The following is a 19,918-nucleotide window of genomic DNA, read 5'->3' as shown; positions in this document are numbered from 1 at the left end:
GATATCGGCTACGGAGACAACATTGATTCTGATCTTTTTCTAGCGAGTTACAGCATCGATATTTCATCTCGAGTGACCCTGAAATTGCCTGGCTTCGCTAATTAATTTTTCTACGTCGACATCGCGCGATAATTGCTGTTACGGTATTCAGCCATCGCTGCTGTTATTGCATCATTCGCAATGAAATCGATAACAATTCTATTTATACAACAGAATTTGAATCAACATTTATATATGTAAACTTTCCATTTACAAAACGGGTTGAATCAACGGTTTGTACACTAAAAAACTTTAGTATTTAAATTTTCATTACATTTGTTTCGATAAAACCAATACATTTATAAGTTTAAAATTTTATTGGCAACTATTTCAATTCACCATTCTATGGGTAATCTAAAACCATGTGAATTTTTAATAAGTTTGACTGACAACGAGTGACTGAGAGTTTTATGTAAACATTGAAACTCATCTCAAAGTCTCTTTTAGAACGATGCCGTGCTATCGAGTCTCCTTTGAGAGAAACAGCTGCGGCTCATCATAAAGGCAGATCAAATTTACGAGTAATCGATAGTATCCGGAATATTGTCCGCGAAGGAATTGACTCTGCGCCAAATAATAAATCTTCGCGTCAAAATTTCCGATAATGGCACCCCATCGCTCCGATCATGATAATAAATGTCCGTTATCGTCCACCGTTCTGCTCGTCCGTGAGAACAGTTAATATAATTCGCATCAGATCGCGAAGGTTAGAGCATAAATTCTTTTTTATAATCATCTTATTACTATAGTTGACGATGACCATAAAAATATCGGCGAAAGAAACACGAAAAAGCAAGCATTATTATATCTATTAAATATAGCACATTCAACTCTGCCAACTTTTACGTACTTTTGTAACAGCGAAGTGAGAATATCATTGTGTAATAGAACATGCGAAAGCGAGTTATAAAACAAATTAATATCAATAAATTTCTCGTTTCTTTTTTTTAAAAATAGAAAAAGTGTCTTTAAATAAAAAAAATGTAAAAAAAGATTTCAGACAAATATTACATAATTCTATTTTTAGAAAATATAAATTATTCTTCTATTATTCTGTGCTTAATTTTTCAATCATGTTTTTTAAACATATTAATTACGAAAGTCTTGAAATTTTAATCCTAAGATTTTCAAGATTATGTAATTAATAATCGTACTTCAAATATATATACATTTTTAAAAATAAAATTATAAATTGCGCAATCCGGCTGAACTTTTTTCACATATTTTATTTAATATCTCTTTTTATTTTGAAAAGTGAAACAAGAAATTTGTTAATTAATTTTTCAGCGTTTTTGCTCGCTTTCACTGTCATACTACATTATTCACATTTTGCTATAAGACTTTTTCTAAAGTTATATAATTAGCAGTTTTGCAAATATTAATTTTTCATATTTATAGATGAATTTTTTGCGAAAAATGCTTTTTAAAGAAAATTGCAACGCGCTCTCATGGTCGGACATTAACAGAGATAACGTCCGTTAATATCGTGTTATCGCGATTTACACGGATTCTTCAACATTGATTACATGGCGCATCACGTTTTCTGCAATATCCGTAATAACGTATAACGCAATTTCCATGCATCTCATATCACTGCGCAAATTCTACGCGAGTATGAGAGATTTATTATTTAATTTGTCGTGAATAAATTCACACAGCTCACGTCAAAGATTTATCAAGTTGCGCGGAAACTCGTGCGGAATTAAACTACATACATCGTGTGAAATAATGCGTCATTACGATGCTTAATGGCAATCAATGAAACAATTTACGCAACAGTGAGAAAAAAAGGGATTGTCGCACTAATACATAATCTGTGTCAAGCGTGTGCACGTATATACTTTTACAACTACTGTCACAAAGACACTCGATCTACGTGGCACGCATTGCGAGCAGATTTTTGCGCAACTGTCAATGCAGCCTTGAAGAGCATTCTATTTCAAAGCATTACGTATCCAGAAATTGCTGCATATTAATTGACGATTTCTCATTTCAAGTTTCGATTATCTCCACGTTTCAAAATATATTAATATACAACATAATTAAAGTATCAGAAGCAAAGAGATACAGAATTTTGAGGAAAAAAATGCGCGAACATTCTTCAAACGTGCTCAATTTTTAAAAATCTCATTTACATCCCTTTTCATTTGATCTGCTCAGGTATAACGAATTGTTTTCTACTTTTAATACTCGCAATTCCCTGATTACGTTGCTTCTATTCAAGCGTTTTATTCTGCGCACAAAATGCAGTAGTTTGCATTCTTAATGAATCAAAAAAGGGATTGTCAATTTTTTCCGGTGACACTGGCAACTCGGCTGGAGTCACAACTGTCGCGTTAATTGAAATACCGCGGCGGCATCCCGCGGATTGTCGTCGAGTGTCTGATGCAGCACTTACCTTTCTTCCTAAAGAGCGGGCGATACTGCGCGAGGCCGATCTCGGTGAGCCACTGATCCGCCTCCGTGAGTTCCCCATTGCTCCCGGTACCCGCTGCGAGCATCAGCAGCTTTCCCAGAGAGAGAACCATGGAAAGAGCCAAGAACACCCCGGACAGCACCGTCGACCATCGTGCCATTGCCCGTGCAGTGCATCTGCAACCGAAAGAAATGATCGATTAGTCTGGAGTCGAGATTTCCAGGAATACTGAATGAAAACGATAAAGCGTCGATCCCTTTATTGACGAACGAGTCCGGCTAGCACCGCGTGCTTTACGTCAAAACTGACAGGTTATGTGCGTTCGAGATTGGAGGTTAGGTGCGCTACGGTGTTTGTAAACAAGCCGGACGCCGGCCGATCAGCTGATCGCGTCGCTGATCGGGCTCGCTTTCGACGGAGAAAATCGGCTTACCACATCTTCGCGCGGGGCTGCCGTTGTTCTCGCGCGCCACACGCAGCCTCCGATAAAAACCGTGTCCTCGCGCAGCTTTTCACGCCGGAACGACAACGCACGCAGCGGAACGCCGTCGCAGGGCACTGCAGATGGAGCGACAGGTGGAGAAATGCGATAAAGCTTCTAGGGAATTTTTCAAATCGAACTACACGAACGACGAGCGCCAAATCCGTCGTGGAATATTAATTCCAATGTTCAATTTTACTTTTATTTACTTCTCCATCTCTTTGTTTTCTTTCACTTATACTTCTGTTTAATTTTCTCTCCCTTTTTCTTCTGTAACATTCTGCTTTGGCTGTGTTACATATTTGCGTGAATTTAATATGTTAACATGATGAAAAAACTTGAAAACTATCGTGGTATGTTATGAATAAAATTATTTGTCTTCAAAATGTATTACACAATTAAAAGATACATAATTAATATGCAACGTAATTAAGTGAGAAGCGAAGAAATACAACTATTTTTGTATAGAAATTTATATTAACACGTTAAAAAAACCTAAAAATCTTGTAATATATCCTAAAAAATATTTAAAAATTATATTTGCAGTTTTTTATTAGTTTATCGATAAAGTTGAAACTGAATTCTAAAAGACTGAAGACATGGTAACCTCAAGATAAGAATTTTCCATTCACAAGTAAAACTCCAATATCTAGTTTATCCGCCGTTGGCAAATCTTATTCCTGTTACAAAATAAAAATGTAATTGCAAACTGCAATTACAATTTTCAAATAGTTTAGCAGAAAAATATCTACTGGAAGGAAATATGTGTCATTAATTTAGCGTCATTAATTGGCATGATTATACCGACGACATGATAATACAATATCTGTGACCAAAATTTTCATTATACAAACGCGCTTTATCGATTTTTAAATTTAAAATAAAATGTTAAATTAAATCTTTCCTTCATCGAGTCTTTCAATCAAATGAAATTAATAAATTCAAATAGCCTCTTCTTCCATTTAAATCAATAAAACGCGAACTTTCAAGAGTGGAATAATTACAAAGTCTACTTTAGAGTAAAATTTACTTTAGATAATTTATAATTCGCAACAGAATTCAGGGTAGAATTCCACTTATAGTTTTATATGTCATGTAATTCAGGAAATAATCGAAAAATCAGAATACACGCATATACATGTACAAAATATTTTCCATTATATGAAATTATAAATAAATTTTTATCTCGAGTTCTGTCGCGAATTATAAATCGTTTGAAACGGGCTTTGAGCGCGAATCAAATCTTAATAAATAAAATCCGCCAGCGGGAAAGACGAAGGCTTCTTTCGCACGGTTGTTGACGATCCTTCGCCCGGAACGAGTTCGCGCGCGATGCTCTCGATTGGATACATGGAACACAGTCGTAAATTGGTCGCTGGAAGCATAATGGGTGAATCTCGTTCTTTGCTCGTGTCCGGCAAAGGAGGCTGAATTAACGGTTGCGAAAGGGGATGCCCTACGTGCACGAACGGAGCCGTGCTCTCCCCCCGTGCATCGTCGCATTCGCGACGGTCGAATGTCGAATGCGACCGAGTTCTCCGGCGGACTAGGCGTAAAAGTCGGTAACCCTCGCTCTGAGACTGGAGCACAGCGAGAGAGACCGCGGCTGTCTTGCATTCATGATCGCAAGCTGGTGACTACGCATGTTTCTCGGTGTCGCCGCTAATTTGACCGCGTATGCCGTTTTCACACAATTCGTGCGTTAGCCAAGTTTATACAACCTCGATGCGTCTAACATTTCTATGTCGCGCGCTAAAATGAATATTCCACTTCTCACGGAAATTGTGTGACAAATTTTTCATTTTCAGGAAGAAGCAAGATAAGAATGAACGTAAAATATAAGAGTCAGTTTGTGAGAATTGTGGCGATAATTATTTGAATGTACAATCTTATTCTACCGTTCTAAAATATTATTTGTGTGAATTCCAAGATGTAAAAGTATTTTCTCGACAATCGTGTATATTTAAAAGTGCGCGTAACAATACGAGATCAACAAAACATCGAGTCGGTAAAATGTGCTCCACATCGATATCGATGGCTTTGGGTCGAATGAAGATAATAATACGGTGGAAATAATGTATTAAGTAGATCAAGCACACGGGTGAGAGCGGCTTCGAAGTATCAGGCCGCGGGCAAGAGCGATCGGGAAAACATGCAAATTATATATAGCGGCCACGGCAGATACGGTGTGATATTCCAATATTATCACACGTTTCATCGAGATCCACGATTCTCATAAATACTTCGGCCTCGCGAAACGTCCGCGATTACTTTTCCTCGCTCCAAAACTGCTGTAACACTTCAAAGGATTCGTTCCGAATCCTTATTATACACTTTATCTCCGCGTAGACTTTTTGGCGTGTAGTCATTCTTCATCGCGGCGATCGCTGTGGAAGAAAATTTTATCTCAAGCACAGATGCAAGCCGTGAGCAGATTTGAAGCGACGGAATGTCTTAAGCAGATTGGGTGCAATTTGTCCAAGTGTCATTCCGCATCCGCTGATGCGTCGAATGCGAGTGGGTGGTCAAGAGAATATAAGATGATAACACGCAACGAACGCGGGCGAATGCGAGTCTGCGAGCGGGATTTCGGACAATCGCGCGCGCGAAAAATTTCGGACGATCTCGTGAAGAGCAAAAGCTTGTCGAACGACTCGATTGACCGCTCATCGACTTGACACCGACACGCGAAACGTCAAACGCAGTGAAGGGCAGGTTCACGCTCGCGACGCTTTCGCCGCTATCTCCGTGAATCCGATTGTGACGAATTACGGTAGATTGGCGCAATAAGCGGAATGAGCGCGGGGAGAGCGAGACGGCGCGCAAGCGAGTGCGCGCGTCTCACGAATACGACGGAAAAGAAACGCAAATTGCGCCTCGCCGCGGCTGGACGCTACTATACGGCGCAAGACATAATATTATCGTGTGTTAAGATTAAGCTTTGATTATCACGCAGCGCGCCCGGCGGTTGGGCGGCCGTTACGCAAATGTTGCGAGCGAGAATGCAAAGAGCCGACCGCGAGTGCCGCGGCGGGAATGTAACGCGGACGCTCTCTCGTCGTGATCGTAGCGACAACCTGTTGGCCGCGGCGGATCATTATTTCGCCCGCTGTAAACTAATGACCCAGTGCTGGGCTTCTGATAGAGCCGGAATCGACGGATGCGCGATAACATTCTATTCGAATAATGCTATCTTTCGATCGAGATCGCCGCCACGCATCCGGTACGACGAACTGGCGAATCGGTTTATTCTAAAATCCCACGCTGCTTATTAAATCACGACGTCGAAAGCGAGAAATCGTGTCAAATTTTTCTCTCCGCCACGCGCTCGAAATAAATTAATTTTCACATGTCACTTATATCTGACTGGTAAAATATATCCTTAAGACAACCTTTCGATTAAAGTAAGAAATAGCTGTGTTTAACTATCGCTGGAAATGTGAGATGAATTGAATCACACGTCCATTGTAAGATAATAAAAAATAGAAGTGACGTATAAATCAATAAAATTTATACTCGACAACCGAGAAGAGCAGAACAATAGTCAAGCGATAAATAAAGACAGACGGCAGCAAAAGAACGAAAATAAAAAGAAAATAATAGTGTACCGAGTTTTACTATTGAAATCAAGCGACGCAGGAGAAGACTAATTTATTTCGATATAAAAGATTCTCGTTTTCAAACATCACAATCGGACTCCAAGAGATCCGCGGAGCAAGTTGACCCGACACGGAGCTTTCAAATCGCATGCCTCGCCGCGATTTTGTCCGAGAGATATGCACCGCGTTTCAGCTGGCGTGTATTACCGTGATTAACGCGTCCGTCTCAGCTGCAATTCCAGGCGTCTAATTACGGACGTACAAAAGTGTGACATCGTCGTGCACACGCGTGCTTAAGCATCTACGCAATTATCATGAAATCATTCCAGCCCCGAGAGGAAATCTCCTGCTTGCACGCACGCGATATTTCCGAGAGAAAGCAGCAATTATATCAATGACGCGGGGAGGAAAAAGGGGGAGAGAGAAGAGGACACAGCCGAGTCTGGTCACCACGCGAGGGACGCTATTTCTCGTCGACAAGAAACCGTCACGTCCGTTTGTCACAGCGGACAATCCGTTTTTGTCAACCCGTCAATCTCGATTACCTTCCGCTCGACGAAACAGCGGCGGCGTTCGAGAATTATGAATTGGAATCCGCCTGATGGCGAATTGTCAAGTCTTCATTAAACTCGTGTGCTCTCACTTCGGAGAAGGCGTATCTGTGACCTCATTCACTGAACCACCTAATGGACAAATAAGATATTGTAATGCAGCGAATAATACTTGATCTGTCTTTCCTTTTTTTTTTTACGTACGAAGTGACAGATCGATAATATAACGTTGAGTCATTGGTATAAAGTGGAGCACACAAATGCTCTCGCCTTATTTATCAAAGGAAATACGCCTCGGAACACTGTCTCGAATAATAACAGAGCGGCAGTCCGCGCGCGAAGTTAAAGTTTGTTCCTGTGAAAAATAGACTGCGACAAGCGCTATGCAAATAGATCGCAATATAGAAACATATTTCTGCCGTGTGTTCTCACTTTAGGAAACGCATTCTTGCACCTTCCGCTGAGAACATTTGCTTCCCTTTTATTGCTTTCCCTTTTATTCAACAAATTGTACTTGCATCAATTCCACAGGATCGTACTAGAGCAATTCAGCGATGATCTCATCCTTTGAGCGCTTGTATAGGCCGTTCCAAAATTCGCCATGTTAATTTCTAATAAATTTGGTATCAATTTTTCTTTAACAAGATTTTAGAGACAAATCATCATTCTGATCATTTTCCAAATTAAATTCTTTTCGATTAATTAATAAAACTAAAGTGTTATTGAAGTCCACTCAAAATTAACTAAAAAATAGAGTTTTAATATTTGTTTGTTCCTTTAAAGTTCAATTTGCAAAAAATCTTCGCCCGTACAATTGCTTATATCTCCGAAATCATCGGCACTTCGACGCTTTCGCTAAGATAAGATCGATTTCACCAAAGAATCTGTCATTAAAATTAAAGTCGCGAGTTGTGGAACGTCCTGTACAGATTATCCTGCGACGAGGTCGCGTGAGAGGTCGCCGATAGTAATTTAGCCAGCGCGCTGTCGCGACGTATTTCGCCGCCCTGTCCGTGGTCGCGTGGTTTACGAAGTCGCTCTGTGTGGTCGCGAACACGGTATTCAGGACCGGAGCCGTCGCGCTTTGACATCGGCGGGATGTTTAATGCATGGAAATTCGCGGACGCGGAGACTGCCGGCCACTGAGTGCGCGCACACCGGCCGTCGCGGCTTTTTTCCATATTATTTATCGGTCTCACCGCGCGTCGAGAGACACGGTCTCTGCCCGGTGCGCGTTTTATTTTCTCCCGAGTCTTCCGAGAGACAGAGACCCGCAGAACCGGACGGCGTGTACACGCGAAATTAAAAAAAAACACGTCACTTTTTTTACCTTATTTATTACGCGGCTCTGATTTGCACGGGGAGACAAAGAATTTGTGCCCCGCGTCCTTTTTCGGCCGATCGATAGCGTTCTCACACTGGAATGGTTTCGAATTAACTGGTTCCTCGTCTCCTTCCAGGAATAGAAACCGAAGAGGAGATAAGGAAGCGATTAAATCGCGATTAAGATTAACTCGACGTCGGTGAAACCGGCTTATAGATTAGTGATTACGCTAATAATCGGTTTGCCAAGCACTAATACTTTGTAATTCTTCCTAATCCTGCTCAAAATGCTGATGCTGCTTATCGGTGTGATTTTTCTCCACGATTGAAAAACACCTTCCTACGCGATTCCCCACCGCGACGCAAACTGGATCGGTCGCTGAGAAATCGCGAAAGAGTGAATGCATTATTGAACCACCCTTGAATTTCACTCGGCTATTCTTAGACCAATATTAATTATCCGATCTGATTTAACGGTACACCGTTATTCTTGGACCGCGACGATATTTTCAATTCGAACTTGTTTACGACCACGTGTTCACACGTGCCGGTCCGAGGCATGCCGTTCTATCGGTGTGCGCGCAATTAGATCAATTAACAACCGGGCGCCAGGCAAAGTCGGAAGACCGTAAATGCGCGATTAAAGTGCTTTACGCACCACACCGTGTCGAGCGTGAAGCTCGCAGTCCGTGAATCGTGTTTTATGACGAATCGTAATGAGGATAACAAGCATGCGATTCCGCGGTTTAACGCAGTCAACGAGATAAAATAAGGAAACGACAATGATAAAGTGATTATCTCCATCGTGCCGATTATCCGGAACTCGTAAAGACGATGTTTAGTAGAGCGTAATACTCCGGAGCGAAAGAGTTTGTGAAAAAAATTTAAAAAACGAAAAGCGCAATGTGTGCGAACAAAAAAGGCGTGATTCCGATTGTGCCTTAATTAAGATTTCCTCGAGTAATAACGCATTGTATAATCACAAAGTGCATCAATGCGATGAGATGCATTTCCTCTGTCCATAAAATCATTCCAACGATAAGTAAACATTCCTGTTTCCTTATTGCAGTTATATTGAATCAGAATGAAGAAAGCAATCGTATGATTTTTTTTCCTTCTGCGGTATAATAAAGCAATTTCCCCCCCCCCCCCCCGAATGCTGCTATTCGCACTTGACTAAAATATATCGAAAAAATTTTGTTTTATATTATTCTGAATTAGTAAGTGCATGCATAATTCAATTAACATTCATCTACGTTGTCCTACATTTTCGGTTTCTTGAAACTTCTTAAAAATAGACCTCGTAACAGTTTGTCCTGCTATTTATCGAAGCGCGGAACAAGAAAGTCTTCGGTATAATATCCAATACTCGTCAGTGTATAATATCCAATATGAGTGGTGACAAGCAAAAAAAGCAATTCACGCTCGTATTGACGGATAGCACGAGAAAAAAACTTGACTCGATTTCTCACTTCTGACATCATAATTCAATGTGACTGGCAGCGAAGAGTCTCAAAGCAGTTTCTTTCGATAACCTTTTTTTTGCAACGCGCGAAAGTATCTTGCGAGAAATTTATGACGCTTCGTATGCACATGCAAATATATGTTAATAATGTAGATCGCACCTACAGAGGTCAGCGATCGCAAGGCCCACGTCGTTAAATTGTTTTTCGGGTAAGTAAATACATATATTTCGGAGCGTGAAAAATACGTATTTTTTTAATCGCCCAGCTCTGGGCCGAAGAATCCGCGATTCGCATGATAGGCTGAGAGCCGCGCTGACTGGTTATCCGATTCTGCGAAGCATCGCACGATGTTTGCGCAGTTAATTCGAACGTGGTGATTTGTTTGATATTCCAGGTAACACTTCGCCGTAATTCCAAAAGCTAAAAATGTTATCGATATATTTGCGATTCATTCTGTTTATGCTTCTTATCTTCTTACCAACAATCTCTTGATCCTATCATTTTAAATAAATCCATGAATTATTTTGAATAAATTTATTTGGAGATTTTATTCGCAATTTATGCGTGAAACTAACTTGCTTAAATAAAAAGACATAAATATGTTGTAAAAGGACAATTAATGATTTTAGTTTACTTAACTAAATAATTATAAGTATACTGTAAAAAAATTATTGATTAAATTGTAATAGTGCGCGGAAAAAAGAATAATATATTTATTTCGTATTTTATTAATTTGAATTACCATTGATTTCGTCTTGAATTTTACTGTTAATCGGTCGCGTTACTGCGGCGGAAGTCGAAAGGATCTGGTTTCCCATGGCGAACGCGATTGAGAACCACGGCGGAAGAGGGTCGATCGCAACTGATCGCAAAATTGGGTTGTGAACAAAAGCAGACGTCGAGAGGAGACGATTAGCTAGCCGTGCGAAGTGCAAGAAAGGCAGCTTAGGCAGCGTTGTGCAAAAGGCCGCTTATTAAGGAAGATAATGAGCCCATTCAAATTCAATCCGGTCAAAAGGTAAGCCGCCGGCTCGCGTCATGTCGCACTCGGACGCTGCGTCTGTTTAGCTCATTGCTAGACGTCCGCTAATTTTCTTCGATTTATCGCTTATTCGGCAAAAATACGCTTGATTTCAATCGCGCGCGACGCGCTCGTCTACGATCGGATCGGGACGTTGCGTTTTTGCCGGCGTGATCGTCACGGGCGACGTAACCGGGGAAGCGGCGAAATACCATCGTGACCAGGCAAACAAAAGAACGGATTTATAATTGAAACGTGGCGTTCCGCAAAGTCCGGCACGAATGCGAGCAACGTGCGCTCCGACACCGAATCGGTCCGATCGGCCGAATTCGATCGCGGACGAGATATGTCCGCGGGTCGTGCTCGATTTCGCGAGCGCAGGTGGTTAAAGCTCGCAGAAAATCGGTCGTACAGCTGCCGCGATGGTTATCTTAGACCGAGTATCGACGTTAAAGGCGCAAGTGGGTTAATGGTGAAGGACTGGGAGAACGCGCAGATACGCGCGATTACATACGTACAATCGAGCGCGCTAACGGAGTCTGATGCGTTTGAATTCAACTTTTCTGAAAAATATAAGAGATATATACTTCCGCCGCTGAATATACTTTCTGCGAGTAATAAAGAAGTCGATAAATCATAAAGTCGTGTTGTAAAATGTCGTCGCGAGCGCGTCGAACACTATTTATTCATCGGATTTGTACGCGCAAACAATTTTGCGGTTCGCATCTCCGGCGCGACCGCGCTTGACAGTTGACGTTGATGAACGATCGCCCGCGGGGCCGACGACGGATGATTCGGTTGCAGCTGCATCTGCAGAGAGGCGAAACCTCATCCCGCGCGGGCCCACTGCCACACTTTCGTGCGCGTTTTTAGCCCTCCTTCGCAACAAGAGCGATTCCGACGGGGTTCGCGGCCGCGGCGCGTGCAACACGCCGCACACGAGATCGTGTGCGTCACGCGAAAATCGCGAAAACTTCCGAAAGTGTACCGCCAATTTGTCGCTCTAATGGCTCCATCCTAAAAACGTTAATGCAGTGCGGCTATTAAATTTCTAATCACGAGCGCAAAAAGAGCCGCCGCACTCCGCTCGCTAATCCCTTCCGGCATTTCTCCCGCGGACGGGGAGGGCAAAGAAAGAGACAAAGAATGCATGTCAATCGCGCAGATGCGGCGGATTCGTCACGCGCGTGAAATTGACGTGAGTGCACTCACTTCGGGATGTAAGTAGGAAAGGAGACTAATGTCGCTATCGTTAGCAAGAACATCCCCCGATTTTTTGCGGCGGCTTCAATTAGAAAGTGTAGCCGTTAATCGCGCGCGCGAGCGAGCGTCCCGTCGCTCTATCTTTCCTCTCTCCGCGCGATCGGTCATGAAAATGTCGTACTTTCAATTAATCAGGCGCCCCTCGGGCGTTCACTCGCGTCTCACGTCTCGCTCTCGACCTACTCCGGCTGATTCGTCGTCGACGGCTTTCTCGCGGCAGCGCTCTCCCACGACGCTTCTTATCGGAATCCTAAATATCCTGGCGCGCTATGATCGCTGCAATTTCTGAAAAGTCAGATGTGACGAGAGTGACGTGGATTCGCAATGCAAATTTCCGACAAGCTGGTTTCTCTCTCTCTCTCTCTCTCTCTCTCTCTCTCTCTCTCTCTCTCTCTCTCGCGCCTTTGCGGTCACAAAACCGGACGCCGGGGCGCTGCGTGTGCACGTCCTAGGACGTACGTGGGAGCTCCCGCGAGAAAGAATCACCTCGCGGCGTATCCTTGGCCTCCAAAAGCCAACCACGTGCCGGCCAGTGGGACGAACCAGTCGCGATCGAACGATGACCGACGAGGACCGTCGGCGGAAATTGGTCAAGATGACGAAGACGAAGAGGCGGTCGCGCGGGGGGGGAGGGGGGGACGACAAGGGGAGTCGAAGAAGGACGTATCTCGCGGACGGAGACGGATGAAAGAAACCTGGCCTAGAAACGGCCGCGAAGTCGCCGCGCGACTTCCCGATGGTTCGCCGTCGACGACGCCGTTTCGCGGTACCTTCAGAAGCTGCGCGGTAAAGGGTGGGGGGGGGGAGGGGGGTCAGGTGGGGTACCGTCGCTTTTCCCCACCGCGGGCCGGCCGGGCGACGGCGGCGGGCCCTCCACTCCTTTTGACGGTCGCCGGTCGTACGACGACGATGGTAATGGCAAAATGGCCCGCGGTTGCGGCCGTCTCCAGCACCGCGCCTCCGCTGGAAACGGGAGCACGCCACGTGAAAGTAGGAAGGGGAGGCTATAGCCGGACCGACGTCGCTCCGTGCGGCTCAGTCGTTCGTGGACCTCGAAGGACGATAGAGGTCGAAGAGGGCACCTCCTCCTCCTCCTGGCCTCGCGCACGCTTTCTCGACGCACGAGCTCTTCCACGAGCCTCCTTCCTGCGGATCTCCTTCCTCTTTTTTTTCTTCCTTTTTTCCTCCACTTTCTCTCTCTTTCTCACTCTTTCTTTCTCTCTTTTTCTCTTTTTTTTTTCCTTCTCTCACGCTGCTTTAGTGACGACGGTTTCGGCAATAGGATAATTTCGTCCGCCGGAGCCGACGGATTTCCATCCGCGAAGTATCGTTCCGCGAAGTCGCCGGTAACGCATCGTGATAACACCGGAAGATAGTAGGAGGGAAAAATGCGTCGTCAGCTCTCGCTCGTCCTCGGGATCGTCCTGCTGGGCTGCCTTCAAGGTCGGTATCATTCATGCTTTTCGGAATGCACCGAGAGTGCCGCCGCGCACGCGGTCGGAATCACGCTCGCAAGCCGCAGGATGCCGAGTTGACGATGTGCTGCTTCGTTCATTCGGTGTACGCTTGCTTAGAATTGCAAAAACTAGCAATGATAGGACGAGATTATCATGATGAGTCAATTTCGAAGACAAATCGAACGTTCCGTTGTGCATATTCACTTAAAATAACGCGATTTTGTGAATGGTCCTCTTTTTCCACACGGTTTTATTCAGGACTGTATTGCATCGCGCGCGGCACACGGTTAATTTCCTTTTTTTTTCTTTTTTTTCGCGGAGTGAAAAGACAAAGGCGAATTACTCGTGTAATTTCTTTATAACGGTTGTCTCTCGTATTAATCACCGCGCTTTTTCCTCTATTGCGAGGTTAGAAAAAAAAAGCAGAGAGCAATCTACACTATCATAACTTTTTGCACTCGTTACCATGACAATTTGATATCCACTCTCTTCACGCATGAATAATTGAAGACGCGAATGAAACCAGCATGATTCGCAACGCGGACGAATCCATTCGTTACTCCGCGAGGAGCGATCGATCGATCGAGAGTAAAATCCTTGTTAATGACCTGCCGCAAATACTTGAGCGGTTAATGTGTATAATGTTAGAATTCATGCGAAACACTAGGATCGGATCGATACTGGAAGTAGTCCACGCGTTCAAATATTGAAACCCGCGACTTTGTGTCGATGGGCACGCTTAAGTTTTCGTGAAACGCGAGAAGATATTTCTGTACGCACATCGTACTTCAGATTAAAACCACCTTCTTCAATTTAACGTTTTGCTTAAAAGTTATTTCTAAAATTGTAGATCGATCGTAAAGAAAGGTAACTTTCAATCACGTCGATCAATTGTAGAAAAGAAATGCTAGTATTCTAATATTTTCAAAAAACAAACAGATTTGAAATAAGTCGCACAAGCGCCTAAAATTACTTAATCAAGAATTTATCGCGCCTGTAATTAAATTCATGCTAATTTATTCACACACGTTGATTTAAATAAATTCTCTACATGTTCTTGAGCTTAATATTCTTTCTCCGTTTAATTTCAATGTTATAAATTCTGAATAAAGTAGGGCATAAAGAATAAAACAGAAAGTGATGTCAGGAACGCGGAACCGAGATTTCCGAAAGAACGAGCAAATTCGTCGCAAATCACGGAGGCGCTAAAACAGCTATTTAGCCGGGCATGTGACGAGGTGTGAAATTCAGATCTGCCGTTTATGCAGTCTGACACGCGGAAGTTACGCTCTATGAGTACGGTGGTGATTAAGGAACCGTTTCTTCGAGTCAGCGAGGAGCAACAAGTAAATGAGCGCTAAGGTTCACCGAAATTCAGGCACGCACATCCATACATAGATTCGTTGACCAATACACACCCCTTTCCCCCTTTTCATCGCAGTGTAGGGCTACGGGTGCGCCCATTGAACTCGCACGCATGGAGCCCTCCGGCCAAACACGACGCCCTTTCAGGGAGGGAAAAAAAGGGGAGCGCGAGCGCGGAGGAGGACGAGTAGAATTTTTTTCGTTTTAATCTCTCGCGCGTTCGCATCCTCGTGTACGAGTCGACTCACGAAGACGATCTCGTGCCTTTCTTCCTCTCGACTCCTCGATTTACGTTCGCTGTATGGCCCTTTTGCGTTCGCTCGCTGACAGTGGCGTAACCGCGCCGGTGCTTTCGGATTTTTAATCGGTCGCGATGAAATTTTTCGTAACGTGCGATAAGTAAATTAGAAAGGTCTAAACAAGAAGAGTATTGAGAGAGATTATCGCGTCTTTCCAACGTTTAATGACTAAAGATGAGCTTCAAAATAAAAATTCTATTAAAGTTTACTTCGCTTTAGCTAAAGAATATGGTTTTGTTTCTCTTTAAAGAAGCCCTTTTTTCATTTATTATTCTAAAACTATTGATACCTCAACATTTTCGCTGCGGAAGCATCGACTTCTAATTCAGAATCCGTTGTGACAATTAAAATTATAAGTTGTGGAACATCTTTCATATGAAGAGAGAGAAAACGCAAATTATCCTTTTTCAACAATTTCAATCTAATAAAAAATTCGTAATCGATCGCTTTACAAAGATTAAATCAATTCCGGAAGTACAGCGATTGCTGTACTATTGTTGGCTGAGATCCGTTTGTAATCGCAGGATAAACTAATCCCGAGACTCCATCTCGATCTCTTCTACAACATTATTTCTGGCGGCATGCACACGGCGCAACCGGAAAATACGTGACGGGTCTCTCACGGTCTTTCTCAGCGGTCGCTGATTTCCGCGCGATGGTTACGCTATTGCGTAAAGGGCCCGGCGTATAGGTCGGATGTTCGGGTGTTCGACCGGGCACGTATAACGCGCAAAACGACGAGTTAACAGGGCTGACGCGCCTAATTAAGTATGCTAATCGTCGACTGAAACTCGTCGCTCGTACGAACGAGTCTGGAAATCTGCGGAACGCCGCGATGCGCGCAAAAGGATTCGCGCAGCGTGAGAACCCGCGAGCAAATGAGACTCTGCCGGGGCCGTTAACGATAGTGAAAACCCCTCTCACCTCGCGAGTCGTAACGTACTTCCGATCCGCGGTCTCTAATGATGCCCTGGTGTATGTCGCGGCCGCCGCCGCCGCCGCCGCTGGGAGTCGGAAAATATTTTCGTCGTTCAAGTTACTGCGATGATAATGGTTTCACCGAACGAGCCATCAGGCTGGTCGAGCGCAATTTAACCCCCGATTAACTAAATCACTCCGGCAGTTCGCAATGTAATTAAATAATTATTGTAAGTTAAATAATCTGAACGATCGATCGCATGACTTAGAAATAACGCGAACTCGCTGTGTTGGTTTTGATCGCCGCCAATGAATTTAAATTCCAAAGTTTAATAAAACATTTGTATGATAAAAAAAAAAGTTACTTTACAATCTTTTTATTTGCATAAAGTTTTGTGACGTTAAAATTATCCCGATTGTTTTACGTGCAAAAATTAGCGTAATTGCAAGAAATCTCCGATTCATATTCTGTAATGACTGAATCATTAATACCGTTGAATTCATACGGCGGAATTATCCTCCCTTCATTAACAATAGGTAATGATTCACAATTGCACATGATAAGTATATAGTCGTCGTCATTTAAATTGCGATTACAGTTACTTCTCATGTACTGTCGGATTATGAGATAGCATTGTTCGTTGCGCGGCCGCGCGCAGGCCTCAATTCGCGAGCGAGTTTTAAGACCAACGACAGCGAAACCGAACATAACGAATTTCCGACCGTAACGACGCTCGACACAGAGCACACAATAAATTACGACGATCACCGGCGGAGAATTCATTGCGATGATTATACTTTTACTGCCATCGCTATCGTGCGGTATAATTTATATCCCAATTAACAATATACACGCTGAATTTTACTCAGCCTTTTAATAGCCGGTAATTAATTGCGACGTAATCAGCGTCGGATCGCATACACACGCGTTTCGTCTTTCCTACACGGCGCACCGTCGTGAAACGGGATCGTTTTCTTCCTAACCGCGCACGCCGTCGTGTCGCGCGATCCTCCGCTTCACGAGGCCGCAAATTTCATTAAGCTATCATTAATGATAAATCACGCGAGCGTGCGTTCGCGCTCGCACGAAACGACGCGAGTAATGCGCGACACGGGTGAAGCTGGATTTATGGACCTCGGATGTTAGAGATCGAAAGAGAGGGCTCGAAAATCTTTGTCGCGAACCGTGAGATTTTTACTTCCGAATGTGCGAAAAATTCCTTTCAGGAATCCCCTACCGGAGTTAACGTTCTTTGAAGCCGCAAACAAGTTTCTACTCGGACACAAAGAATCCTTAACAATATGTTCGACTCTGGCGACGCTCTTTCGACGATGTTTCCCCGTATATGGCAAATTTTAATTTGCATAAAGAGAGTTTGCTTTCTCTATATACACAAATCTCATATCTCATGACCCTAATTTTAGCGATAGATTTATTGATGAATTCGAAATTGATTTTCTTAGCGAAAAGATCAACTGATACAAATGATTAAAACAAAACAAAAATTATGCAATTTAAAAACCAGAAAGAGGAATAAACTACAAAATTATTCTTCAAAATTTATTCCAATTTTAAATAAACATTGATAAATTTTTAATGCTTAATTATAAAAATATATGACGATGAAAGTTGGAAAATTATGGTAAATAATATTCTTTCTCAATATTTTCGCTAAGAAGAAATCAGTTGCAGATTGATCGGAGGAATCTGTTATTAAATTAAGTAGCGAGTGGGCTACTTTGCATATACATACTATAAATTATTCTCTCGTTGATTGTGAGAACATTAATTTAACGTTGAATTCTTGACTTTTCCCCTTCTTTTTAAATTATTCGCATCAACACACGTTCATTTCTTTCGGAAGGCCTGATGAGATTTTAATTCTTCAACGAGATCGAGCTCCCTTGTTCTTTCATCGTTTGTCGGTGCAATTTGTAGCGAGCTACGAGGAAAGCAGAAATGAGCGAGAGGGGGAGAGGGGGACACAGTCGCATGCACCGGCCACACACCTTGAAAATTGCAAACTATTTTTATCGTCCCGATCATTGTCTTAGCGTGAGTCGTTTTTCTAGTTTCTCAATTGCAGCAGAAATCAGTTAAGTTTCTAAAATAACTGCTAATCGCAGCGAGATTAATCTCCTTGTAAACACATGTCGTCTTTGTTAACGAGATCTTTACAAATTGTTCGACGAGAGATATAATCGAATATCATTACTGTTGCAATTAGATGTGTACGTGTAATATAGACATATGCATTAAAAATAATCGCGTAGGAATGTCATTAAGTGATGCTAAATCATTGTTGAATTGAATAGTCAAACAAACTCTGGAAAACGCTTGGAAAACCTGTCTTTCAGATTTCTAGCGGATACCATTCGAACGTCTGAAGTATTGCCTGTTTTAATAAAAGATGATCTTCTAAAACCACTTCGGTTCGTTGACTTTTCAATATAGGTATCTGAACCCACATAACCTCATTCCGATTATCCGTTTCACTATGAACCGAGCTATTGAGCATTTCACTCGCGAAACAAACATGTTTGTGACATGATATGAAAAAGTTAGACATAATGATCTTCTGGTTCGTTTGACATGAAAACATGATTTAATGATATTTCCGCACTTGCTAAGAATTCCAGAAACATACAATTATGAGACGCGACAAGATAATTAATCGTATTTTTTCGCAAGTACATTTTGAATATAAAACATAATAAACAATATAACAGAAATACGAATATTTTATACAAATTGAACTTATATCGTGCTCTTTAATTGCGCAATTTAACTTTGTCACATTTGATTTATTAATATTTTAATTCGCTTATCGACGACGCCCCAAAGTTAAAGGATTAATTATATTCTGATGACATCAAAATGCATAACGTTTTAATGAAAAATACCCGAGCGGAATAACGATTTATTCATCAGAGAGGATGGTTGCAGCAATCGAGATGTACCTGCTTAAGCATGCGGCCATTTTACGGATGGGCAAACCCACCGATCGCATGGCATCAAAGTAACAAGGTGATTGTATGCGCCGCGTCTTCGCGTTCCGCACGAGGGACGGGCTCCGTAAAAGAGGCCTGATGAATTCATTACACGTTGCGCTCAGGTGGCTCGATAATTACGAGCACTGTGATCGCGGTCGTACGGAAAACTGCGGGAGATGACGCACACGTGTGCCAATCAGTGCGCGGGTCCCGTAATCGCTAATTGCACGTGCCGTCCGAGCGAGCCATTTTCGCGTTACCAAGTGGAAACGCTAAAATTTATTGATGTATCCGCCTCGTTGTTCTCGATTTAATGGCAAATTCAATAGCGCCAAGTTAAACCAACTTGTTTCACAGTTTGCATACATCATTTTCAATCCGATCGGACGGCTGTCGGTTGTAAATTCATTACGCGTGATTTTATCGACATTAAGAATGTCGTGGAAGCATAGGAAAAGCCGGGTCTCTCTCACTTTACGCATTCCACGCTCGCTGACTGTTTCATATTCATGCGCTCGAGACATCCGTTAAATGATTGGCGACAGCGCACCGCCCGATTGAAGATCTCGTTAATCGCTGAATAAATCAGCTGTTTGTATCATTAAGGTCGACGACATATATACTTACTGCCCGGCCGCGGGCAGTTAGCTGCCTATAGTACTGGCTGAATGGTTCGTTAGTACCTGCTCTCGACAGCATGAAAATGTTGTAATGAGTTACAATAAA

General features: G+C 42.9%; 2 protein-coding genes across 3 annotated transcripts in view; one reads left to right on the top strand and one right to left on the bottom strand.

Moving 5' to 3' along the window:
* LOC105677719 (apoptosis-resistant E3 ubiquitin protein ligase 1) overlaps positions 1 to 19,918 on the bottom strand; it is an 81,209-nt gene that overhangs the window by 34,092 nt on the left and 27,199 nt on the right. Inside the window, exons 1-2 of one of the 2 annotated variants that reach the window (XM_012376529.2) lie at positions 2,889 to 3,041; positions 2,438 to 2,631 (exon numbers count right to left, since the gene is read on the bottom strand). In XM_012376529.2, the coding sequence (XP_012231952.1) occupies positions 2,438 to 2,615 (178 nt within the window). In that variant the 5' untranslated portion in view covers positions 2,616 to 2,631; positions 2,889 to 3,041. Of the gene's footprint in view, positions 1 to 2,437; positions 2,632 to 2,888; positions 3,042 to 19,918 lie in introns of those variants that run through there. The other variant, XM_012376528.2, reaches the window with a different exon arrangement.
* The window catches only part of LOC105677720 (serine protease inhibitor dipetalogastin), a 32,482-nt gene continuing 25,534 nt past the window's right edge, over positions 12,971 to 19,918 (top strand). The window contains exon 1 of the mRNA XM_012376532.2: positions 12,971 to 13,602. Within this exon, the coding sequence (XP_012231955.1) occupies positions 13,548 to 13,602 (55 nt within the window). The 5' untranslated portion in view covers positions 12,971 to 13,547. The remainder of the gene's footprint in view (positions 13,603 to 19,918) is intronic.

This window comes from Linepithema humile, chromosome 4, assembly GCF_040581485.1.
Source record: "Linepithema humile isolate Giens D197 chromosome 4, Lhum_UNIL_v1.0, whole genome shotgun sequence".
Lineage (NCBI taxonomy): Eukaryota > Metazoa > Arthropoda > Insecta > Hymenoptera > Formicidae > Linepithema > Linepithema humile.
This window is presented reverse-complemented; position numbering and strand designations above follow the sequence as displayed.